At 42.3% G+C, this 26813-nt stretch overlaps 2 protein-coding genes across 10 annotated transcripts in view; one reads left to right on the forward strand and one right to left on the reverse strand.

The window, feature by feature from the left end:
• The first annotated feature begins 324 nt into the window (after positions 1 to 324).
• Positions 325 to 21419, forward strand: ZFYVE21 (zinc finger FYVE-type containing 21). Of its 2 annotated transcripts, XM_044436995.1 has the most exons (8): positions 325 to 519; positions 6865 to 6915; positions 8007 to 8175; positions 9122 to 9197; positions 10874 to 10965; positions 14535 to 14588; positions 19939 to 20078; positions 20704 to 21419. In XM_044436995.1, the coding sequence occupies exons 1-8, from the start codon at positions 388 to 390 to the stop codon at positions 20737 to 20739; spliced, it is 750 nt and encodes a 249-aa protein (XP_044292930.1). In that variant the 5' UTR covers positions 325 to 387; the 3' UTR covers positions 20740 to 21419. The 2 variants fall into 2 exon arrangements, with proteins under 2 accessions (XP_044292930.1, XP_044292931.1); XM_044436996.1 differs by lacking the exon at positions 14535 to 14588 and having other exon boundaries at positions 328 to 519.
• A 733-nt stretch (positions 21420 to 22152) lies between these two features.
• Positions 22153 to 26813, reverse strand: part of PPP1R13B (protein phosphatase 1 regulatory subunit 13B) — an 84798-nt gene continuing 80137 nt past the window's right edge. For all 8 annotated transcript variants that reach the window (XM_044436989.1, XM_044436990.1, XM_044436994.1 and 5 more), the window contains 2 exons: positions 25559 to 25758; positions 22153 to 23463 (listed from right to left, as the gene is read on the reverse strand). In XM_044436989.1, coding sequence (XP_044292924.1) covers positions 23422 to 23463; positions 25559 to 25758 — 242 coding nt within the window. In that variant the 3' untranslated portion in view covers positions 22153 to 23421. The remainder of the gene's footprint in view (positions 23464 to 25558; positions 25759 to 26813) is intronic.

Here is a 26813-nt window from a genome sequence, read left to right on the forward strand (position 1 = left end):
CGTAACCAATCACAGCCGCGGAGAAAGAATATCACAGTCAGTACCAGGAAGCCTCTCCCTTCCTTCCTCCCGTCAATGAAAAACACTCCTTCCGAGTTCGTCAAGCGACTCAAACCGCGCATGCGCACTGTCCTTTCACTTTCTCTCCTCCCCGTCCACTTTATGGCAGAAACTGACAAGCCTTGGAGGGATTGGTTGAGAAGACTACCTCAGCAGAGGGGCGGGGACAACGAAGCCCGGCCCCCCGTTTCGCAAATAAGGGGAAGGCTGGTTGCCTTTCATAGGCTACTAGGAATGCTTCTCTTTAGTGGAACGGCACCGATTGGGCGTCCGCGGTGGGCTGGTGGTTTGGGCGCGTCGCCGTGCGGCGACGGCTCTGAGGGGAAGATGTCGGGCCGCGAGGCCCCCGATGGCAAGAAGTTGGTGCGCTCGCCCAGCGGGCTTCGGATGGTGCCCGAGAGCCGGGCCGCGCGGAGCCCCTTCGGGCTGGAGGAGCCTCCGTGGGTGCCCGATAAGGAGGTAACGGTGGCGGGCAGCTCCCCTTTCCCTCCCCTCAGGCTCTCGCCGGCCTCCTCCGCCTGAGAAATTCCCGGAGCGTCTCCTTTGCCTCGAGTGCTGGTGGGCGGCGGGCTCGGCCTCCCCCGAACCGACCCTGCGTTCTCCGCCTCAGCTCGGATGTTTCACCTTCGGGGCTCCCGAAGGAGGAACGGGCGCCCTTTCTTCCCGGCTGGAACTCGAGGTCCGCGCAGGTTCACGTGAGAACAAAACAAAACAGAAAACAGCGTGGAGCTGTGTGTACCTCGCTAAAGCAAGTAGAAAGCCAGCACAGCATGCCAGGGGTGGTGCTAGAACTGGACGTTTGCAGGGACGGTTGTTGGGGGCCTTTCTTTAAATGAGACGTACAATCCGAAGCTTTTTCAGTCTCCCCCGCAAACACAGCTTGGTAGTCCGTAGTCCAGCTCCCAGCCAGCCATGCCACTGGCCCACGCGATTGCAGGTTGGGGAAGGCTGATCCTTCTGCTCCCTCGTTCTGCAGTGTTTGCAAAATTCCCCATCAGAATGAACTTTGAAGTTACATCACTTAATTTTTTCATTATCTCTGATGTGCGATCTGCTAAAGAAAGTTGTGCCGTAGGAAAAATAATAAAACTGTTCATTAGTGTTCCTGAATCTCGACAGAATAGCAATCACAAAGTCAGGGCCTTGTGGCACAGAACTTATGCTGTGTTTAACGATACTTGGGCTGAAATGCTAAGCATACTTAGGGTGCATTCCTCTGAAAGCTGAGGCAGAAAAAGGACCTGCAACTCCCAGGGTGCTGCAGATGTTGGGACTTGTAGCTTCTGTACTTTTTGAACTTGCATAGGATTGTACTTTTAGGTTACAGCCCTATGCATGTTTAGAAAAATCCTATATTTTTCTGTCTAAACATGCATAAAATTGCACCCTTACTTACTGGGCGGTTAATTTTGTTACAGGTCTTTCTTTGCTTTTTGCTGCAATGGGAGAGTGGGAAGGTGTCCAGAGAGGGAGAGTTGACAGGACAGGGGACACCTCTGCCATTACTATGGCAGAGCTAGCAAAAAGCTCAGACTACCATTTCAGATCCCCCATGTTGCACTCACAGCTTCCTGGGACCTGCCTTCCCCTCCAAAAATGTCTTTTTAAAAATCAGCCAGGAAGTTCCTTCTGTGGATAAGTAGTGGTCACTCTACAGTTCTCATGGGTGAAAGTTGATTATAGCATTGACTTAATTGGCTAAACACACAGCACACTGAAAGAGAGTAGTAAGTTGATCTTTCATAAAACAGTTGGATAAAATGATGGTATGGTTCTCGCATAACAACTGCAATATGACCGAATGTTTTGTCCTTTAACTTTGGTTCTGCAACAGTTAGAGAGTTGTTCATTTTTATTTTAAAACTGCAAATCACAGTTTTTCATGGGTTCCCTCAGTACATGAGCTGGGGCTGCAGCACACTTAGCCCTGTGGTTAGTCTGCTGTCCCAAGTTGTTGGGGAACCCACATGGAGACGGTACTAACATACTCGTGTTCTCTCATACTTAGAAAGTCTCACTGAGGTATCTGGTTGGCTACTTTTCAAAAACAATGTTGATCTAAATATGTAATTAGTTTGCTTCACCACATCTCATTCTGGTTTATCATTTGAAAATTGGCCTAATATGAGAGAGCTGAGTTGAAGTAGCTTGTGCATCGCTAGTATCAACGGCAGCTTTCTTACTGGTTTGAACTTCCTGAGAAAGTGCTTCTAGAGTCTAGTGTATATTGTTCTGGTGCAGGGTTGATTTATTAGGTCTAAAAAGCTGCCTAGTAGTTTGGAATGGTTTCTGTAAACAAGCTTGCTTTGCAACCAGGCTTATCTTTCAGAACTTTTGTTTGAACTTGGGACTTGCTTAGAAGCACATCCAAGTCAGTTGGCCACAGAAATGAGGCTGAGGTTTGGTCAAGTACTAATATCGGTTATGACGTAATTAAAAGGGGTCAAACAAGCAAAAAAATCCTAATTCACTTAAAGTTATGGGTTTTGCCCTCTCTTAGTAATTATTCCCTTTATTTAGGCTTGAAATCATGATTTGGATTTGACTGCTAATTTTCAATGTTGTACTGAGGAATTAAAGTGAAAATGGTGGTCCTGGATAGGCTTCAATTAGTGTGTTATTGGCAAACAATTTGTATTCAATTTCTGCACTAGAGACGGCTCTGTCAAGTGTTTAGGTCTACAGCATTTAGAGGGCATTGAGTTGAGGAAGACATGATTTATTCCAATCGTGCATTATGAAAATTGCTCTCTAAAAATTCACGGACAATGTTTGCATGAACGTTTCAGGACTGCAAGTTCTAGCTCCAGCATGAAGCTCGAGCTAGAACTTTGGTCTTTGGGTCAAAGGGATGTGAAACTGGCAAGTCCTATGTAGCTAGAAATTAGAGTGATCCGACTTGTAACTCAAGTTTTATTTTAGTTCATTACTTTGTTATACAACCCCTCCTCCCTATAGCCAAACTAGTTGGTGTAGTTCACAACTTAATATAATACATTTTATCTAATTTTTATGCCATCCAGTAGCTGAAGTCCTCAGTTCGGTTACACAGTTGATCATAGGGTTTCCTGAACGGGGAGAGGAAACACTGTGGACATAGGCTACCTCGACTTTAGCAAAACCCCCATTCTGATAAATTAGCAAAAAGTGGACTAGATAGAAAAAGTATTAGGTGGATCCAAAATTGACTGCTAAATCAATGGCACCTTCTCAAACTGGAGGGAGATAATTAGTGGGGTGCCACAGGATTCAGTCCTAGGTCCAGTGCACTTCAACATCTTTATTAATGATTTAGATGAGGAAGTACAAAAAAACAATGATCAGATTTGCAGACAGTACAAAACTGGGTGGAATAGCCAACACCCTAGAATATAAAATGACGTTCCAGGGCGATCTTGAAAACTTGAACTCTGGGCTGAAAGCAACAAAATGAGATTCAGTAGGGACAGGTGCCAAATCCTCCACCTAGGAAAAAGAAACCAAATACATCAATACAAGATGGGGTATATGTGGCTCAACAGAACTAAAAGGGGAAAAGACCTTGGAGTTATTGCGGACAACAGGCTAAATATGAGCTGACAATGTGAGGCAGCTGCAAAAAGGAAAATGCTATTTTGGGGTGCCGTAATAGAAGTATTACTTCCAAATCACGAGAAGTAGTTTCCCTGTACTTCTCACTAGTAAGAACGTATCTGGAATACTGTGTTCAGCTCTGGACACCAAGATTTAAGAAACATGCAAAAAAATAGCAAGGGTATGGAGGAGGGCAACAAAAATGATCCAGAGTTTGGAAATAGTGTCCTGTGAGGAGAGACTGAGAGAAATGGGCATGTTCAGCCTGGAGAAGAGAAGACTGAGGGGGGACATGATACCCCTCTATAAGTACCTCAAAGGCTGTCACAATGAGGAAAGTCAAGATCTCTTCTCATTGATACCAGAATGTAGGACATGGAATAATCAAGTTGAGTTGCAACAACCCAGATTCAGGCTAGACATCAGGAAAAGCTTCCTCACTGTTAGAGCAATACGACATTGGAACCAGTTGCCTGGAAAGGTCATGGACTTTCCCACATTAGAAACATTCATTGTGAAACTGGACAGTCATCTGAGTGGGATGGAGTAAATTGGTGACCTACAATAGCAGGGTGTTGGACACAATGACCTTGTTGTTGTTGTTGTTAGTCATGAAGTTGTGTCTGACCCATCGTGAACCCATGGGCAACATTCCTCTAGGCCTTCCTGGCCTCCACCATCCCCCAGAGTCCACTCAAGCTCACACCAACTGCTTCAATGACTCCATCTAACCACCTCATTCTCTGCTGTCCCCTCCTTTTGCCATCTATTGTTCCCAGCATCAGGCTCTTCTCCAGGGAGTCCTTCCTTCTCATTAGGTGGCCAAAGTATTTGAGTTTCAGTATCTGGCCTCCTAAAGAGCAGTCAGGGTTGATCTCCTCTAGAAAACCATAGCCTTGACTATACGCACTTTTGTCGGCAGGGTCATGTCTCTGCTTTTTAGTATGCTGTCCAGATTTGCCATAGCTTTCCTCTCCAGGAGCAAGCATCTTTTAATTTCTTGGCTGCAGTCCCCGTCTGCGGTGATCTTGGAGCCCAGGAAAATAAAATCTGTCACTACTTCCTTTTCTTCCTCATCTATTTGCCAGGAAGTGAGAGGACCAGATGCCGTGATCTTAGTTTTCTTAATGTTGAGTTTCAAGCCAACTTTTGCGCTCTCCTCCTTCACCCACATCAAAAGGCTCTTTAGTTCCTCTTCACTTTCTGCCGTGAGAGTGGAATCATCTGCATATCTGAGGTTGTTGGAATTAAGATTGCCCTGAGAAATATCAACTGGTGATTCATCTAGCCCCGCCTTTCTCATGATGTGCTCTGCATGTAAGTTAAATAGGCAGGGTGACAGTATACAGCCTTGCCAAACTCCTTTCTCAATTTTGAACCAATCAGTGGTTCCGTGTCCAGTTCTCACTGTTGCTTCTTGACCCGCATATAGGTTTCTCAAAAGACAAATAAGATGGTCTGGTACTCCCATCTCTTTGAGAACTTGCCACAATTTGTTGTGACCTGCACAATCAAAGGCTTTTACATAGTCAATGAAGCTGAAGTAGATGTTTTTCTGAAACTCCCTAGCTTTCTCCATGATCCAGCGTATGTTGGCAATTTGATCTCTAGTTCCTCTGCCTCTTCAAAACCCTGCCTGTATCTCTGGTAGTTCTCAGTCCACATACTGCTGGAGCCTAGCTTGTAGGATTTTGAGCATAACTTTGCTAGCATGTGAAATGAGTGCAATGGTGCGGTAGTTTGAACATTCTTTGGCATTGCCCTTCTTTGGGATTGGAATGTAAACTGACCTTTTCCAATCCTGTGGCCACTGTTGAGTTTTCCAAGTTTGCTGACCTTCTTGGCCCCTTCCAACTCTACAATTCTATGATTCCATGATCCTATGACATGCAATAAATTAATACAATGTAAAATATAAATAATGAAAACAAATGACAAAATACCACTAAAGCAATGTAAAAACCTGATTTTTAAAGTAAATTAATATATAGTCTTAATAGATGAAGAAGACTTTGCGACCAAGAAATCAGTAAAATTTAATCATTTGTGAGGTATTAACAGTGAAATGACCTTCCTTTTTTGCTCTTGCTCTGCACAGTTGGTTGCTACATTAGGGTAACTATGTTAATTTATGTTAATTATTCTCTGCAAACATTTGTTGAGGTAGAGTAATAAGATGGAAAATGTAGTGTTAATATAAACAATTAAACTTAATAATTTTTAATTTCGTTATTTCCTCTTGCAGACTCTCTTAGTACTGTTTGTCCCCCTTTTCCCAGGCATATATGTATAGACTTTGCCTCCCATGACCCAGCGCTGTTTTGTGGACCTGTTCTTGGTAAAGACATTTTTGTGAAATATGTTTTGTGAAAGTGAAGAAAAAATGATTTAATGAAGAACATTTTGGGTGGGGCAATTCTTTTTTAGTACACGGACAAGTAGAAATCCCAGAGTTCATTGGATGAAACCATAACCATAGAAACTGATTTCAGACAGCTTTAAAACTGGGAGTTAGATATTTTTCAGGAGAGTAGTTCTTCAGCTGACACACATTCATTGTGCTTGAATTAGGAAATCGGATGATCCCCAGAACCCTTTTTTCTCAATTCTTTGGTTAGAGGTTTACTGTCCATGTTTTCTTTTTAATACAGAGAAGGAACTCTCTGTAGAAGGAGAATTGTATGTTGAGAGAAGAAAGATGTACAGTATGCTAATTAGGTGTATTAGAAAGCAATCCTATAGCCCCTAGGCAGCATCTGGGCATATTTTGGATTCCTAGCTCCAGCCGGCCGACCTGCCAGCCAGCGAATGCAGAAGCAACCACACTGGCTGATCTCCAAGGTCAGGAAAGAGTTTGGAAAGGGGTAAAAAGGGGTGGGGAAGTGAGGAGGCTGGATAGGCTCCAGATACACACTAATTTGAGGCCTCTCCAGCCCGCCTGCTTCGCCCTCTGGAATATTTTTGCTAGATGAGCACAAAAAGGCCCTCCAATGGAAATGCAGGGCAGGAGGTGAGGGAGGTGTCTGCTGCTGCTCCTCTCCTGCTTAGTTTGCTTGCTTGCTTGCTTGCTTGCTTGCTTGCTTGCTTGCTTGCTTGCTTGCGAGCATCAAGGGGGAAGCTCATTATGGGAAAGCTGTGTTTGTAATCCATTCTGTATTGTTTTGGTCTTCAGCACAGCCCATCAAATCTTTACAACTTCTACATAATTGTCTTCATGTTTCTATCTTCTAGTGTCCCAGATGCATGCAGTGCAACACTAAGTTTGACTTCATCACTAGAAAGGTAGGAGGCTGAATAACTGAAATATTAGCCTTTGTTCTAAAGTGTTCTCATCAAAGTCACTGGCTATGACCCGGGGAATGAGCCATATGAAATTGAACCTTGGGACGGGTTGGGCTTTTGTTGGGGGGAAGTTCTTACTATTTACTCTTAATACTGAGCAATAAAACCCATTCTTTAATTTAAATATGACCTGTCTATTTTGTTGTTAGAAATACTGCTGTGAAAATTATTGAAGGCCATGGCTGTTGCTATTGGTGTGTTTAATGGAATGGAAAAGCAACCTAAAGAAAAGCATTAAAGAAGCTGTGTGGTGGTTCATGGGCCATTGGGCAGAGTGATCCTATTGCTGCCAGAGCCCCAGCTATAAATTCCCAGGAAAACTCTACAACTCATAGCTGGTGATCAGAACTCTGAACCCCTTGCCTCAGCCAGCGTGGAAAGAACTGCACTAACTCTGCCTCCGGAGTTGCAAGAGGAGCCCTGGAGAACCACTTTTGGGGATTCCAGGGAGGGGAGGAGACGGCTGCCACCCAGATGGGATGCGTCCTCAGGGCGCCTCCCTTCCTGCTGCTCCGAGGTAGTCCAAAATTAAGTTTTTTACAGAGTGGGAAGATCATGCTGGCAACCTTCACATCCACATTCCTTCAGTCCAGTCAGTTCAACGGCTCTGGGCATCCAGACAGGATTGTAGAAAGGGGAGCGTGGTTATTATGATAGCATTATAACTTCCAAAGTCCTGAAAGCTTGCACCAGAATTAACTAAACAAATAAATCATTAGCAATCCATGGGAAACAGAGTAGAGTAGGGGAAGTACAAAGGGAGAAGTACAAATGCAGGCTTGTAAGCCATATGAGAATACTGCTTACCATGAAATTCTTTTTCTGCAGGGTTTTCATTTTGACACTCATTCTCACTTTTAAATTCAGAACCTCAAGTCTCTCTCCTCCCTTATCCCACTGCATTTATCACTCTTCTGTTTTTCGGCTCTGTTCTGTGGCACTAGCCATGTGCCAGAAGCATCCATTTTAACTCAAACCTGCATGTAGCCGAGTGGGTTTTTCTTTGTTTCTCTTTCTTTCTCCTGTTTCAGCACCACTGTAGGAGATGTGGGAAGTGTTTTTGTGACAAATGCTGCAGCAAGAAAGTGCCTCTGCCTCGCATGTGCTTTGTTGACCCTGTGCGCCAGTGCGCTGAATGTGCTTTCATTTCTCAAAAGGAAACAGAGTTCTATGACAAGCAGCTCAAAGTACTTATGAATGGTAAGTGTTGAGCATGGGATACTTGTCGATCAGGATTTTACTATCATTAGTAGACTTACGGAAGGATAACTTGAGTTTGTCACTTCTCAGGAAATATTTAATGTGGAAGTCTAATGTGCTTTGCTATTTGATTCTCTGGGATTTCTGTTTAGCTATCAAAAATGTATACAGCTATGTTCTTGGGTAGCAGTGTTGAATAAGAAAATTGACATAGTGAGCCTATGATTTCTAGACAGTGTTTAGAGGATCATAGGATTGTTTGGCTCCCAGTTCAGAAGTTGGAAAACATTCCCAACCTTGGAGTCAAGGATTTGCCCACCTCATTCCTGGCACACAAAGAACCACATCAGCTGCATCTCTGAGGTTGTAAGAGCCACCTCAGAGAAGGGGTTGCAGGGCTCAGTTCCAGTAAATCTTGATCATCCATGAAATACATGGCTACCATCAATACCTGCAGCCCACCTCTACACTGGGGGTTTTGGAGAAATCAAAAGAGTGATGATATTGCAGATGAGAGATGACTGGTTTTAGTACCATCCTCATATCTTTTGTAATGTTTAGTTCTACCTTCATTCCCATTGAAATTGTACCAGCATTGTAGACCTTCTGTAGAGTAAACTGTCGAAAAATGTCTCTACTGCTTACAGGTGATTTTTCTGATTACTCTTAACTTGAATGCAAGGAGAGCATCTTTCACATTATATCTGACAGGTGGAAGGGCTGTCAGATAAAGACTGCTCTACTGCAGCATCCTTCTCTGCAATACAGCAAACTTTAAACTTCTAGGGTGTAAATTCTATGCATGTTTAAATCAAAAAAGTCTTAAAACTAGCATGTTAGGAATTGTAGGACTTTTAAAACATGCACAGGATTATGCTTTTAATTGTAAATTCTAGGTTTTTAATGTTTCTTTTTGCTGCTCTTTTCTTCTCCCCTTGATATCAAGGTGCTACATTCTTTGTAACTCCTGGGACCTCAGAAAAGGCAGAGATGATGGTTTGTCGACTTTCCAACAACCAGAGGTAAGAAGTGTGCTGTGTTGACTGCTGGGAGACCATCAGCTTGAAAGCTCATTTTCCAAAATGTTACAGTTGCTACAGGATTGTAAGGTCTAGTCGATTCTTACTACTAATTTAGAGTCCTGCTTCTGCCAGTTGACTGTTCCAGCAGTCACTGCAGCCTGTTGCTTGGTCTGTTAAAATTCTTGTCTTGCAACCTTGGCTTGACTTGACCTTCAGCATTTACTGCATAACCACTTTCTCTACCCTTCCAACTTTCTCAGGTACGAGTTTTATATCATGCTCCATCTTTGGACAGTTTTTCCTGCCTAGAAGATAAACTTATCACACTAGCGAAGTGCACTATGCATGCTGCATCTTTGAGACATGGAAGTATTTCTGTTAATCATTTGTAGGGTTTTCCCTTAAAATAAATTTCAAAGTAAACCCTAAATAACAGCTGAAGACACAAATATCAAAAGGGAATGACATTGATCATTAATACGTTTATTCTGCCATCAGCATTGGAATCTCAACCAGATGCAGCTACAAAAAATATTTTCTGATACTTTTCTGGGCACTCTGATATGTGTGAGCCCCTTGACCTGATAAACTCTTGGACACTCCTGTCAAATGAAGTCTCCTTTAAAATGGTATCAAAGCCAACACCTTCCCTTGTTGTGTTATAAATCTTCAGGGAGATTATTGATATGGCACCTTAAAGTTTTAGTTGTAAGGTTTTGTTTAAACTCTTGAGTTTTGTGGTGAAGCTGAGCAGAATGTTCTTGGATGTTTTTAGAAATGTATTTGAAAACCATGCCATGGAAGAATAGTCAAGCAACAGAGCTATATAGAACTGTGAGGAAAATTTGAATCCACATCTGGAAAAACTGTGCTATTAGAAGAATTTCTAGTAAGAAGTGATATTACTGGCAGACATTCTGTGCTTTCATTCCTGAAGTACTTGAGGGTGGGATGGCTGTATTTGAGGCTTTCCATCAAACTGGTGATCAGCTCTGAGTCACAAAGCCACACACCATGTATTGTGACTGGCCGGGTTGTTGCTCTCATATGGGCAGTACCACTTTATAGTGCAAGTGGGACTGACAAGATTCACGGCTTCTCTGTATAAACACATTCCCTGCACATAGCCCTCTCCCTGTCCTGCTTTTTGCTAACCTTTCTCTGTGCCATTCAGTTTATATTTATTTATATTGCGATTTATATCCTGCCTTTTCCCTACAAAGGGCTCAAGGCAGCTTACATCATTCTCCTCCTCCATCTTATCTCCACAACAACAGCCCTGTGAGGTAGCTGGGCTGAGAGTCTGTGACTGGCCCAAAGTCACCCAGCTGGCTCCATGGCCAAGTGGGGGCTCGAACCCGGATCGTCTGAGTCCCAGTCCCATGCTCTGAACCACTGCGCCACACTGGCTTTCTATTTCTATTTGCACATTTTTTTAAAAAAATGAACTGGCTTTTACCGATGAGCTCCACCTGTTAGCTAAGATGATACAACCCAAACACACAGATTAACCACCTAAGTGGTTAGTCAGGCCTAAATCTAACAAACTGTTTACATGCCTTGTCATTATGAAACATCAGTATCAGTAAAACTAGTGCTTTCTTTTCAGAGTGAATCTTAGTATTAAAAGACTTGCAAATGGACAAATTGAGCAACAGTTTTCTCCTTCTATGTAGGTACCTTTTTCTTGATGGAGAAAGCCATTATGAAATAGAAATTGCACAGATTTCATCGGTCCAGATGCTCACAGAGGGATTTACTCCAGGAGGTAAACTTGCAGTTAAATTGATTGCTCTGCATTTACCTGTGGGTATTTCTTTGTTTTCATAAGAGATAGGAGTGCCTCTTTTTCAGTGGGCCTGTTTGCACGTCATGAGAGCCCACCAAGAAATGGCTAACCAATGGAGCTGTCACATTGTGCCAAGCACCCATGGCGCCAGTTTTGCAGTACCTTGATTTGCCATGGCTTTCCATTTCATGGAAATCCAAACAGTAACCAACTCTCAAATAATACTGAAAGAATGAATATTTGAGGGTTGTTTAATTTTCCAACAACCATGTCTGCTTGTGTTTTCATTTACACTGAACTGCAGAACAGTTCTCATGGGTAAAGCAAGCTATAGCAGAATGTTGTGTCATGTGAACTGCCTCACTGCTTTTTGGTCCCCTTGTCCCTTAGGATTGCTAGCTCATCACGCTCCTGTGACAGTAGAAGCCCCTGTTAGCATAATTCCACTGTCAAGGTCTGGGCTTTGGCTGAGCAATTCTGTTAGCCCACCTCCCCTTTTTTTTCTTTCTGCATCCTTCGTGCCAAAAGTGAACATCTCAGTGTGACTTTGTTTCTGGCTTCTCCTTAATTGAGGTTTCTATTGCCCCTTTCTTGGTTACAAGCTACTGCATTCTTCATCCTATTTTCTTTAGCTAGTCTCTCTGTTGATTAATTTTCTTAGGACTCTTCCACTATCTCCAGTAAGATGCAGTCCTCTCAAACCTGTGGCTTCTTCATAGCCCCTTCTCGATTCTCTATCTCATTTGCTGCTCTTCAAGCTTCCTTCCCTACCTACCTACCTACTTACTTACCCTCCCTTCCTTCCTTCTGGTTCTTCCTCAGTTCATTGCCTAATTTAACCCTTTATTTTAATACCCTTACTTCCAAATTCCCTATCTCTTAGCTTCTGGGACTTCTTCCCAGTCTTCAGCCTACCTCCATGGGAAGCTTGAATCCTAGCCACAACTTCCCATTTCTTTGCATAATCTGGGCTTCAAAGCATTCCTTGGAAGTCCTCCAACCAAGGTTTCAGGCCATCAGACTAGCTCAGCCAGTTAGTACTAGAGGATTCACTGCCACAAGAGCAGTATGATAGAGTCGGCATGAATTCTGGCTGTCTGTTTTCAGAAGGCACTTACTTCAATGTCGTGAGGAAGTTGAGAACTCTTGGCCCTCTGAATGGAGATAATAATCCTGAAGAAACCTTTGCTCCCAGAAATATGATATGTGATTGACGATGGTTAACACAATGGTGGGTAGTTACAGGGTCATGGACTGAATACGTCGACTGAAGAATTGATTGACTGAAGGGCATTTAATCTGCAGTCTGTAACTGCTGGTAACCAAATTTCCATTTATTTAGAAATAAATTTCTAGCCCATATGGTTGTAGATTAATTTGTGAAGTTTTTCTTCAGCTCTTATGTGTTGAGTCCAAGCAGAGTATATTCAACCATTAACTTGTGTGCTTTCCTAATTTTTGGGAAATATCTGTAAATTTTTATGATTTCTGCAGCTTTCAGCCTTGCAAATAAGTTCACCAAAAGTACAAGCTTCCAGAAAGTATTTAAGTAGCCTATCTTTATGTAGCATTACATTTTTGAAAGAAAAATACCCCTCCTGAGTTCCTTTGTTTGTATTATGCTAAAGAACATGAAATAATAAATTTAAATACCTGCATTTTTTAACATTGCTTGTTCCAATTGGGAGTTCTTACTAATCAAGAAGAGAACACAAATTCTGTCCATTGAAACAGGTACCTGCTTACAATGACACTGCAGTGCTTGTATGGTGAATATTGTATTTCCTTAGTTTCTCCTTCCATCCTTTCATTTGTGAGAAGATTTGCTGGAATTTTGGTAAAATCTTACTTTTTCATTTGCTGAGTCATCAAAAGCAGTCTTCCATAGCCCTAATGGAAACGCCTTCCAGAAATGGCTGCTTAAGTGTGGCAGCTTCAGCGGCAAATGCACACAACAAATTAAAGTTTGCTTCACATTTTACTACTTGCTGGCCTTGAGAAAAAGGTTGACCACAACCATTTCACATGGAACATAAGTCCTCTTCATGTGTTCTCCTGATTGTATGAGGGCTGAAATGGGGGCCCTTCGTGCTGTCTGTCTTCATGCCCCCTGTTCCGCATGAAGCAGGACTGCCGCCTCTTCCGCTGCATGGGCCTGCCTGGGCCCTAAGAACATCAGGGTGAGGGGCTTCGTTCAGCGCTTCCCCTTCAGAGGCACAGCATGCCTTCTTGGTTGCTCTTTCCAGGCTGTGGAGCTCCCTCCCTGCTGCCCTTTCCCCAGCAAGCAAACACACTTTTATTCAAGCAGGTTTTTGGTGTGTCGGCTGGCCTGCTGCTTGGGGTTTTAAAATTGTGAATGCTGCGTATAATTGTAAGCCAGCTGGTGGGTCATCTTCTGGATAGAAATGGGCAAATAGACCCATGTGCGTCCATGGTCTTGCAGCACTGGGGCAAGGTCTGTTGGGGAGTTTCACTGGCCTGCCTTTGGCCATGCAAGTCCCCGGCTGAGGGATAGTTCTGCTTGCATTCAGCTGCCCTGCAGGCCTTGCCTCTGAATCAGGCAGAGCTGATGGGGTGGGGTAGGGGCAGCATACGCAGCCCTTTCTGTTCTCTCTTTCAGCCCTCATGCCTTACGGAGAACACACAAAGGAAGCCAAACAGTTCCATAATTCCAAATCATCTTAATGGATTGGTTTTTTGTCTGTATTCAAAAGAGAACCAGTTATTTGAAAAACCAGACAGTGGGCTTTTGGTGTGAAAGTAGTGACCTGATTATAAACAATTAATTGAATCTTTCCAATGGATTTAAGAGAGAAAAAGAAAAAATTGAAAAGCTAGACCTGGTGAGTATGTTGGCAGCCAAGGCCTCAAGGTGCTAAGGAATTATGTCTAGTTGCCAGTAGCAACCAGGTGCCTTGCTAATGACAAACGTGGCAAAGTTAAAATTAATGAAAACCTTTTAGTCCGATGCACCTAAAGCCTGCGGTAGCCCGCCTCACAACTTACTGTCATTTTGGTGGCCCTTCGACTACTGTGATACATTGTAACTGAGCATTGAGTCTAAAAATTAAATGCTTTTAGCAAATTCTAAATTGTAAGTTGATGATGACTGACTCTTCTGTAGAATGTAAGCCTTGAGTGAGATTAACAGGTGTGTTAACTAATTGAGTCAACACAATTACTCTAACGCCCTGAAAAATGCAGGTAACCAGGAAGCATTTCACACATCTTTGGAACCTAGTGAAACAGCTCAACTAAGAAAGCCTGGTTACATAAAACCAAAGGTGGGGTGGGGGAGGAAGGAGCAAATATATAATTAAACTTGGGACCAGAGCTTCAAGTGATGTCTTTTTCACTGGATTTTGACTGTGTTCCTACATTTTACCTGCAGCATGCTATATTTCTCCCAAATGAATTCATCCAATTAGTTAACAAGTTGTGCAGAAGTTTGGTGGCTGTTTGTATCTTCATCTTAACATGGAGCACTTTCTTATTAATTTCTTTTGATTGATCTTTCTCCTCCCTGCTTGCCTGCCTCCTTGATGTAGAAAAAGACATTCATACTTACACCAGCCTCTTGGAAAACGAGCACATTACAGAAGGTTAGCACTGCAGCTCAGTTCTTCTAAGCATGCTTTTGTAGTTTTTGTTCAATGCTTGTTGCTTATTGCAGGCTTCAGTGCAAACTTACTTTGGTCAAGAGATGTTTGCTTCCTGGCTAGATTTGAGAACCGTGCATTGTTGGTGTTATTACCATGGAACATTGTTTCCCATTTATATTCAGTTTGAACCTGCTCTGAAAAGCACTCTGGCCCAGCTAGTAGCTCAAATACTAGGTCCACACAGCCTCTCTGCTCTTCTCCTTTCACAGCCAGGCTTGAACCAAGAAGCAATACTGTCTAAGAAACAATGGCGTGAGCAGGATGGAGGGCAGTAGAAACTGTGAACAATATCCCTCTTCCTGGTAAAAGGATCACAGACACCATGCAAACCAAGGCATTTTGGACTTCTGCACTGGCAGGGAATCTGGTGTTTCAAGGGTCCTTCCAAGGTTACATATTTACCTCTTTGTGTCAATTTGAGATACTGCAGAGGCAGGGGGTTGGACTCAATGGCCTTCATGGCCCCTTCCAACTATACTTGTCTATGATTTTAAGACTTCCTTTCCTCACCTGTTCTGAAAGGCTTGTTATTTTCTTTTGTTTCTTCTGTTTAACTGAGAAAAGAGATTCTGCAGTTTTGTAGATCCAAGTCAAATGGAACAGTGTGGAAAAAAGAGCTGGTGGCAAGAATGCTGCTGAAAGCTTGTCACATGGCCGGGTGGGTCTTTCCTGTTGATGCCACAGGCCCTGCAGAGGACAGCTGCTACAGTAGTTACCTGCTCCTGCGAGTACCTTGAACTCTAGCCTACTGGGAAAGAGGAAAGACATTATAGTGGGCTGCTTAGTAATAAGCCCCTCCACTCTCAGGGTCAGTTGCTATATGAGGAATATGCAATGGGAATTCTGAAAGTTCTGGAGCTGAGATTCTAGGTAACTGTTAAGATTTATAGTTTTTGATATAACAGATCAAGATTAATAGCTTCCTTTAAACAGACGTAGGAACTAGGAGACTGTACTAAATCAAGGAAGACTCTTAAGTAAGTTTTGAAAATGTTTCTCTTTCACACTGTTCAAAGAATAGCTATCTGAATACAGTAGGCCCTCTGCATTCAGAAATGCAGCCAACATTTGATTTGTTGATTTATTCTGATATTCCTTACTGCTGTGTTTTCCTCAAGTGTAGCATTGTGAAATAAACTGTCCTCCCAAAGTACTGCTGGAGTGACTGAGAATTATTTGGATATAGGAATGTCTTTCGGAAGCGTCCACTGGCATATTGAGCAGCCTCCATATGCTTTGGCCTATTCCCATTATTTTTGGCCTTGGGTGTGCTGGCTAGGGCCTCAAGTGGTCCATCCTGACTAGATTTTTGCTAAATACAATACCATGCAAGCGGATTTCTGCTTATGCAGTGGATGTTTCTTTTTTGCTTTGCATGCCCCCCAAATATGGAGCAGATTACAGAGTACCTGTCTGGCTGCAGGCAGATTCTGTTTGCCTGTGGTGGCTGTTCTGCTGGTGGAAGTACGCCACTGAAACCTCCCATTATCAATTGTGATTGTCTTCTGGGAAAAAAATCACTTGCCTTAAATTGGTTATCTGATTTTAACATTCTGATTGATTGATTGATTATTTATTTAGGGGACTTCTATGCCGCCCCATTCGCTGAAGCCTCGGGGCGGCTCACCAACCATAAATAAATAGAATTCAATAAAACAATATAAATTAACAATATAAATTAAGTCGCCCTGGCCAAAGAATAAAATGAATAAATAATATTAACAATTAAAATAACATTTGAATAAAAAGGTCTTCGCCTGGCACCGAAAAACAAATAACGACAGCGCCAGGCGGACCTCTCTGATTTACAGTTATTAAACAGAATTAACTACATCATGTTAATATTTTGTGAAATATAAATCTTGCAGCTGATGGAAGTGAAGGTATTTTATTAAATATTATTTAATTAGGAAAGTGTTCCATAAAATGAACTTAGGATGAAAACGGATTCTTTGGAGTCTGGAGCCCATCCTGACCCCTTGCAGTTATTATGGAAAGAACAGTGCAGCCGCCCCTCCCCAGGGCACCACTGGGCCTTGAGGAGACAAGGGTGGGGTGGTGGTGTTTTGCCAGTTCCAGACTCTGCCTCGGCCTCCTTCCATCCTGCTTGTTGGCCCTCTATCTAGATGGCAAAAACTGGCGATTGCGATCATGCCTCGCCTTTCATTGGATGCTTGTGAGGGTGATGGGATTCCACTTTCCACGTGGTTTAAAGCTTTACATAGATCTAAAGACTGTGAGTGGTTTTGGACTATATAACACTTCATCATACATTGATTAAATATTAATTGTCTGTCAGTATAAATATGCGGGTCCTCACCAAAGTTAATTGCAGTTTGTTGTGTCATGCAGACCTGATCAGTGAATTTATATTGAGTTGGCCAAACCCAGAATGCTGGGTTGTTGAGGGAGAAACAACCCAGAGTTTTTACCCAACAACAGAGTTGTTTCTCCCTCAGTAACCCAGGATAATGGGTCTGGACATTATGGTGAAAACCCAGAACATTCAGTTTGGCACAGCAGAGTTGGCATACTTTCTTGCTCTCACATGGTTATGACTATCAATGGTTTGAGCAACCTAAGGGTAATTGTGAATTGGTCAGCATTATGCAATACTGGGCATATGCACGTATCAGCAAAATAAAAAAAATCATGCTTTGCTTTCTCATCCATTGCTGAGCAAGAGACCATAGTTACCCCATCTCTTCCTTTCTCATAATCTCTTTCTTTTGTGCCTTTTGTTCAGTGTGGATTATGTGACCTGCAGCTGTCTTTGGTTGCTCTCAAATCAGGTCAATCAACTGTTGTACAACAATCAAAAACAAGGCAAGGCTTCTGAAATGTGTGTGTGGTTTCTGGAAGCTGCATGCATTAATCTGAGCAGAAACAGTTCTTGTTGGTTCTGTTTGAAATAAAAATCAAATGATAAGATGCGGAAAGTAGATCTTTACTTAGGTTTGGGATTGGATCTTTGCTTTGTGGTGATTCTACTGGAACCACACAGGCTTTTGAAATGTGGAATTCAGTAGCTTCTGTTGAAATCTGAAAACAGAATTGTGACAGCCTCGCATAGAAAATGACCTCTGAATTCAGAATTCCAAATCATATCCTCTAAAACACATTTGGTCAACTTACATAGTATTTAGTTCCAAATAGTTGTTTTTTAATTTGTTGTTATTAAGACCATGTTGTCTTTGGAATGTGCCCCCCCCCCAAAAAAGTCAGCAGCATAGAGTAGACCAGGTTATGGTCAAGGTCAGTGTTCTAGTTCAGTGCTTTTTGCAAAAACTATCTAGAAATAGCATTTGAAAACAAAGAGTTTGGAGCAGGCATCCAAAGGCACCTCGCTGGGACTGTTTCCCTCTCCATCTGTCAGTGCCCGTTCTGGCAGACCCATCTTTTCCTAATGTCTCCTGATTTGTTCTCTGTCCTTTCTGTTTCTGTGACAAACAGCCTATTGAAATCTTTGCTACTTGGTATACCAGTTGTGGTATAATAATAGTCCTGTGGACCAAGATCAGTTGCATATCACATTGTTATGCAAAATTTAGGCTCCTAGAGTGCACATCCCTGAAATCTGTGTTCTGTATTGAGAGCGAGTGTTGGTCTAGGACTCAGGAGATCTGGGCTCCATCTCCACACTCAGCCATGAAACTCACTTTGGGCCAGTCAGATTCTCAGGCTAATCTACCCCAGATGGTGGTGGTTGTGGAGATAAGAGTGAGGAGAACTTTAGAAGTTACAGTGGGTTCGTTGGAAGAAGGATGTTGAGGTGTAACTGTAATATAATCATCTTTCCACCGTGTACTTCCCACAATATGCTGGAGTGACATTGGAATTCAGAATAGCCTTTCTGTCGGACATTGTGACTATAACCCTCAGGTTTGTACTACATGATAATCCATGATGGGGAAGTGTGGTGATGACTTATCACGTTGTCCAAACCTAGCCCACTTCTCACAGGTTAGCTTATTTGAAAGAACAGCTTTGAGAACCTGTGGCTTTGTCTAGAGGTCATTTGTGTCCCAAAGGGATCTGGGGAAAATGTAATCATGAGTTACAGAGATCAGCCAGCGACCAGCTTGGGAAGCCTAGTAGAACCTCCTGCTGCTCTTTGTGATCTTACCTATCTTGCTGCGGGTGACTGCCCTTCCACTGATGGCCGGACAACACTTTGGAGCAACCGTCACTGTTTTTCCGCACTTGCCATGGCTTCTTTTTGGAGCACTTACAGCATGTGCATGCATTTCCCCTCCATTTACTTTCCAGCCATTAAATTGGTGTATATTTCTGAGAGAATTAAAAAAAACTGTCAGAGAACTGCAGTAATCACAGCAGTGAGTGCTCCAAAAAGGATGTTTCAAAAAGTGGGATGGGAAGTTGGTACTTCCCCTTTCTGGAGTAGCTGAAGACTCAGGGAAGTGTTGTAGAGATGGAAGGCACTGAGAACTGTCAGTTCAGAACTTAAATTGAAAAGGATTGCATGGCTAAGTAGTAAAATATTGTCCCCTTCCCTTTTGATGCATTTTCTTTGGCTTGTTTTCCTCTTTACCAGTGTTTTTCAATTGACAACTGGGATTATTGGATCCTGGACCCTGAAAACTATACCAATTAGCCTATAAGCAGCTGTTTCTTGTCCATTTGCCTGTATGTTACCTATTATACTTTTCTTTAACAGCTAAAACAGTTGAGGTAATTCACCAGGGAAGGTCACACATAGATACCTTAAGAGCACAGTGGGAAAAGATTGTCAAAAATATTAAAATATGAACAAAGTTTCAGAATTGTCAGGGGCTGAAAAAATGAAAAATCAGCCCAACTGAAGTTTTTTGAGGCTCTGAACAAGGCAAAAGGTGGTAGTAATTGTAGCAGGAACTGGGAAATAGGATGGGTGAACAGTGCTGGGATGCATACCAGCACCAAGGAGGAGAAGCCATGGTAAGCCTGACTGATTATCATTAGTACCATGTGTTATTAAGCATATGGCCAACCCACTGTGGCTTATTTGCAGAATGGCTAAATCAATGTGCAGATCTACCTAATGCTAGTCTGAGAAAGCTGGATATTTGCTCAACCACAGTGCTTTTGGCTTTGTCTCACTACTTCACTACCCACCTTCCTTTTTTAGGGTTTAACGCTACATTCTTTGTGACATCTCTCACCTGTTTGTGATAGGAAGAGATGTGAGATTTAACGAAGCATTAAAAGATTGGTAATACCCTTGCATTTAATGTACAGCTAGGGTGTGCACAAACACATTTTTTTAATAACTATTAATTTTGTTCTTTAGGAGGCAATACTCGTGCTACAGGTATGCTTCTTCAGTACAAGGGACCAGGGCTGGAGGAAAAACAGATTAAGTTTACTGCTGGTGAAGATTTCAGTTCCAACAAGAAGTTATCTGCTACCTGGTTAGCAGCCATGCATAAGGTAAGGCAGTATGCCAGGCCTCTTAGAGGGTCAGGCAGTTATTCAGCATCCAGTTTTCCACAGCAATGAACGAGATGGCTATGAAAAGCCCACAAGCAGGACATGGGAGTAGCTTGCTGTGGTAGCTGCTGCTGCTGCCCCAGGCATGCTATTCTAAACTTGGAAGTAGGCCGTAGCCATCATAGATGATGGACAAATTCATGGAGGACCAAGATGCTAATGCCTAGTGCCATTTTAAGAGCACATGTGAATTGATTCTTAATGTGGTTAATATTTACAAAGCAGAAGACAGATTGGTGTGTTGTTAGTGCAGTTTCTTCACCAAGTGCTCAAAAAGGTATTTAATAGTACAGTAACCTCAAGGAAAACAGCTACTGATCTGAGGGAGAACTGTTCTAGAACTGTTTCCCCTGAGCTTGTTTGTGAATAATGAAATTTTGTGTTTAACAATCCTTTATTCCAGTTATAGTGATTCTATTTCTTGGTACTGTTAATGTATTGTAAAATATTTAGGACAGACACAGTGTTCAACCTCAGGAGATTCCTGAAAAAAACTTGGCTCTGAGGAATTAGTCAAAGCAAAGTGGCTTGCTTTAATTATTAATGTTGCTTTGTCTTCTTGCAGGCAGCAAAACTTCTTTATGAATCTCGGGACCAATAACAGTTTCTCTGACTTGAGGGGAAAAGATCAGCTCTCTGAATAAGCTTTCTACTACTTGCTAGTTGACACATGGTAATACATACTTGGTAATAGGGATTCTCCCTGCCCTTTTCCAATGCTAAATGTGGTTCATCATGTAAGCACTGGCCAATTACAATGTATTTGCCCTATAAGTATTCACTTATTTAGTGTGCAATATGTATACAGTTTATTAATGCTTTAAATAGAGCCTTGCATCTATGACTTTATTTTGTTAAATTTTGTCAGCACTTAATATGTAAAATGAAGTGTGACCTGCACTACTGCAAAATACATAGCACAACTTTTGTAGTACAGATTATGTATACTGTGTAATTCATTTTGAAAAAAGAAACAAACTTTAATGCTCCAGAGAATAGCTTTTCAGGTGTGTAGATCTCAGGTTTTTTTTCCTCATATCCAAGTGATCTATGAAATCTGCCTTGGGTATTATTTTCTAGGAGCCACTGTTTCTTGTGGTGAGGGTTTGTATCTTGAGATTAAACACTTTTTTTTGTAAAATAAGATTTACCAAATACCACAAATTATCCTGTTTAAGTCTCTTTTTGAATGAAGCTTTCAAGCAAGACTGACTTTTGAAGTTTTATATTCATGCTTTGTGGTAATTCTAGCTTTGGCTAATAAAAACTTATTAAACACTACATATGTCATTCTGGTAGTCCTGATGTTAGCTAGCCTGCGTAATGAGCAAACCGGTGCTGCACTAGTCTTCGAACGAATCTCAAATTGACTACAATGCAGACAATCAAGTCAAGGCAAGCACAAGAAGTTTTCCTACTGTGGCAAGGTAATAGATTACTATAGGAGAAAAGCTATGGGCAAAGTTGCACATAAAACCATGTTGGTGAAAGCTATTTGTTGTCAAATTCTGTCTTCACAAATGCTGTTCTCAGTTGGCTTATCTGCAGGGCAACCCATGCATATGGTACACAGTTCATACCAACGTTTGTAAGGCCTGACATTGCTGTGTACCAGCCAAGAGTACAAGCTGTACCCTTCTTATCACCATTGCAAATGCAGCACTGACTCAGCTGTCCGTTCCAAGGGACTTCCAATGGCCTTCCGGAGACATGGTTTTGAAAAACTGCCTTGCTGCAGAGGCAAACTGAAGATTATATAAGCCTGGTGTTGTTGTGTCTTAAGACTTAACATTTAAGTGCCACTTGATGAGAATTGTAGTTTACAATTCATTTTTGTAGATTACTAGTAAAAACTTCTCAATGTAACAAGACGGCCAGTTCAAACAAAGTAGGCCCTCTTTTTGGGAAATGCAGATTATATCAAATATGTGAAACAGAATGCATTTTACATTAGATATTTCCAGTGAATGCTCCTGAAGATCTTTTGGAATAGAAACACCTGCAAACACATCCATGCCGTAGCAGTAATTTATTGTGCACACTGGATTAGCAGTGTATCATAGGCGTTTAACTCACATTCATTTAGCAAATATTCTTTTACAATATCTTTTCACTTCTCATCACCACAATATATACAATTAATGCTAAACAGTGGTAAAAGCAAGTTACAGCACTGCATTGATGGATATAAATTATGCACAACGTGTACATGAATAAAGCCAATTGGCCTACAGTTTACTGGGAGCAAATTATAAAACATGTGGCTACAACGTAATGGAAGTTCAAAATAGACTTCTGTATATAAAATCATGTACAATTAATTTTCCAGTGAAGTGCTTTTTTGTGTGAAACTAGATAGTGGTTCAAGTTATTGCATAACTCACCCTGACAGAAGGTGCAGGGCTGCCAAGAACCACAGACACTGTCCCAGCCCAAACAAATCATTTTTGCCATAAGTCTCTTCTTTCTCCCCTTCACTCTACACAACCAGCTTGACCTTTTTATTCAGTTCTTCAGTCATCCTACTTTCACAGATCAGGTCCTCAAAGTGACCCTTTAACTTTTTATAACCTGACTCTTACCCTTCTCAACTATTGCACTTTTCTTCCAGATAGACATACAAATCCCTTAAATCTGAATGCAGGTTTGCTCAAAAGATGGAATTCAAGGTGTGTGTTGAGAAAGTGTAATGGAATGTGGGAAAGCTAAACTGGTGCTGTAAGCAGAATACCAAGAAAAAACATCAAGTGAAGGAACAAGTGCAGTTTTGAGAAGTGTGCAAAATCCATTCAGCCTTGATGTTCCTCTCTTGTGTCAGTAACACCTTTTATACCAGAAGACTTGATAACTGCCAGATGTCAACTGTTGTTGCCATGACCTTTAAGGATTCACACAGTAAACTCAATACTCCATTGACAATTTTAATTGTAGAGTTCTTGACATGTCAGGATAGTTACTGTGGACTAGAAATTTTCAGACAGCATATCTGCATTTTGCAAAGCTTTTAATGGCTAGCACAAGGATTTTTTCTATATTCAGTTGGCAAAAAATACTGTAGGCTATGTCTGAGTACCTCTCCCAATGATTGATCAGGTTAACATGGAGCAGACCTCACTTACAAATTGCAGACTGAAAATCTCAAATGCTGTCCATCGTATTAAACAAGAGCACCATTTAAAACAAGTACAGCTTTACTTCTGGCAAAATGTAATTGAAAATGTCTCCAGTGTATACTTTCATCTTCCAGTTGCCAGCAAGATATTGTATTGCCAAATGATGAGATTCAGGCAAGAGTTCGTTGCCTAGGTTTTATCCTTGGGTATAACTGCAATAAAATGAAATCAAGATGAGGCACAGGTTTTCAGGGTTGCTAAAGAACTGTTCCTAGGTTAGTATAATTAAACATGCATAATCAAAAACATCTTTTATGCCCAACAATTATGCATGTAGTACCATGCATAATTCTAGGAATCTTGGACCCCACTATGTTAGAATATAAAGTCCCAGTTCATTCCTCTCTATGAAGGTGGGTCAGTTGACCCATGCATTATCTGCGACCTATGTGGGACTGAGTGTACTGCCTCATGACTCCTTGCTGCTTCATTTTCATTGGCATGTTTTACTGTTGGTTATGAAATCTGAAATCCAGGGTTTGGAAATCATGCAAACAACAAAGGAATGAGGAATTCCTAGGTTATTTAGTAAAAGTGGATGCAGTGAGAAGGTGGGAGACAGCATGCTGCATTTCTGTTTAAACAACCCACCATTATGGTAATGTACAAGCTAGGACACAGAGCTACTATACAACACTCTAGATAAAATTAACTTGACCAATAGCAATACACAGTCTTTAACAGGAACTTGTAAGTATTTTAACTGCAAATTCATGGATTAGAAAACGTTTCATTTACAGAACATTGTTTCATAGGGCTATGCAAGAACCGGAAACCATAAGGGTATATGTAATGGCCAGCAGTTCCCTGGATATTAAAGAGCATATTTGGTGTGAGAAGAAGCAGTGAGCTAAACCAAGCACATTTTACTCTGATCCGGCCAGAGGAGACTTTCACTTATGATTGCAGCAACATCAGTTCCCACCCCATCCCCTGCAGCTTTCCTTCCTATGGTGGGGGAAAAGCAGTTGAAAGAGAATACAAATCTGTCTGAGCAAGTGGCTTTCAGGCAAACTCCTTCCCACCCTGCCTGCTCTTCCTCCTGCCAAATTCAGAGCTAGCAGCAAACAATCCATATCAAGTCTGTTTTGGCCCACAGTGGAGAGCTGCCAGTGGATTTTGTCTTGAGTGATACAGGCTGTAAGCTGCTAGCCTAGCCCCCTTTATGATGCGCGCATTTTAATGTGCAGGGAGCAAATACATAATTCTCTCAACTGCTGCCTAATGTAATATAATTGTACAAGGACTGTTCTGTGATTTTCCCTGCACATTTGACTCTACTCTCTCTAATAAGAGAGAGGGTGTCATGGGTTCAAAATCATTTCCATCTACAGTGGTACCTCGGCTCACAAACACCTTGGTTCACAAACGAATCGGGTCAAACAAAAATTTCATTAAAATTTTGACTTATGTCGCAAACTCTGCATTGCATGGCAACCAAGACTGCAGCCACCTCCCCCCCCCCCCCCCAAGAGGGGAGATGGCCACAATCGCAGTTGCTTTCATGCAGGGAAGGCGTGCATGATCACAGGGGTGCTCCTGCAGGAAAGATGGGCACAATCTCGGCCATCTCCCCCGCGCCTGAGTGGGGAGATGGCCGTAATCATGCTGAGGATGGGGGGGGGGGAGATGGCCAAGATCACCCCATCTCTCCCCCCCCAGCGTGCCTCGTTCGCGCCCATCTCTCCCTCAGCACGCCTTGTTTGCACCCATCTCTCCGTTCCCCAGCGTGCCATTTGCGCCTATCTTTTCCTCCCCCAGTGCGCCCGCAATCGTGCTTGTCTCCCCCCGCCCCCAGGGATGACGGGCACCTGCAGGGATGACAGGTGCGATCTCGGTTGTGCTGGGGGCGCAGGGAGATGGCCACGCTTGTGTTCAGGGGGTGGGGGTGGGGAGATGGCCGCAATCTTCGTTGTTGTCACTTTGCTTCACATTTTTCTGATTTAAAAATGGTTACAGAATGGTTTAACCTTACTTACATTGAAACTTATGGGGAAATTTAACTTGGCTCACGACCAATTTGGGTCACGACCAGAGTTCTGGAACGGATTAAGTTCGTGAGCCAAGGCACCACTGTATTAGGAAGTGGGGCAAAACAAATCCTGTTGATGTGGCTTAAACCCTAGCGGCGTTTTTTCCTATTTCAAAATAAACACCTTTCCATCACTTCCAAGTGATTCTGATGATTTCTGCAAAGCATTACATTCAGCCTGTCCCTGCACGAGGTCAGATGCCTGCAAAACTTACCCCCAAGAGATTTTTAGGCACATAGCCTTCCTTGTCGCTGAGACGAGCCCACCACCAGTCTGTCTCGTTATCATCTTTGCGTCTCAGAATGGTAATTGCATCTCCTTCGTGGAACGACAATTCATCATTGTTCTGAGCTTCATAATCCCACAGGGCATATACTACACCTTTGTTCATGACTCCCAGCTTCTCCTGTACACCTGTTACCAAGAAGCAAATGGGCTTACATGAGAAGAACAAACCATAACCAACAACTGGAAAATGAATGCTGCTCTTGTATGCAATAGAGACAGTACAGCTTCCCCTGTAACAAAGTGCCTGCTTCTTGAATTCCACTGCTGGGCCTGACATGGGGAACAGAAAGAATAGTTTTCTTCCCCCTCAAGGAATGGAAATTATGTCACCAGGATATGCATTATGCCCAAGTATAAACCTGTCCTGAGTTTCCTGTTTTAGTAGCACAAATATGAAACAGACAAGTTTGAGGAACACAGAAACAAATGCCCCATGAGAAAAAAATTGGCATAATGAACCCCCTCTGTAGTCTCACTCAGGATGTGGTGGCCTGATTCTATGAATATGCTAGTTTATAATGGAACAAGCACTAATTTTCACTGCACAAGATGGAACATGATCAAAAATAGTAAGTGCACGTCTGCACTGATCTCTACAGTTCCTGTTGTCCGGAAAGATCTTGGGAAGCCACTTCAGTAAAATGAGCAGCAAACTCTCCTTTGGCATAGCAGTTTCTGCTACAGAGAAGTTTAAAAATGAGTGCCAGCAATGATGGCATGGAAAACAACTGATCCACAAGGCCAGACCTCAGTTAGGTATAAATCTCCAAACAGCTCCTAGCACTATGAAAAAGCACTGCACAACATTCAGATTCCTCCTCACGTGTTTGGGAAGGAGGCTGGAGGGAGGAGGAAAATGGTGGGAAAACCAGAAGGTTAACATGGAAGATGGTGACATCAGAATATCTTGTGAAATTCTGTACTTCAGGCAGGGAGAGTCCAACAAAAGGCAACTCTAGAAGCACCTTAAGGAAATGCACTGGTGGAAATTTGCAGATGTGTCTAACATCCTCCCACACTAACACTGACATGCCACTTCTGTATACAAAAAACACAATGCCTTCTCCTAGAAGCACACAGCCTTCTTTCCCAAGGCCTTAAGTGCTGAAAGTTAAAAACAAACAAAAAATTTGGAGCAGATAGGATACATTTCAGTAGCTCAGATAATGAGCAAAGGATGG

This window comes from Varanus komodoensis, unplaced genomic scaffold (genome assembly GCF_004798865.1).
Source record: "Varanus komodoensis strain SLA01 unplaced genomic scaffold, ASM479886v1 scaffold3, whole genome shotgun sequence".
In the NCBI taxonomy this organism is placed as follows: Eukaryota; Metazoa; Chordata; class Lepidosauria; order Squamata; family Varanidae; genus Varanus; species Varanus komodoensis.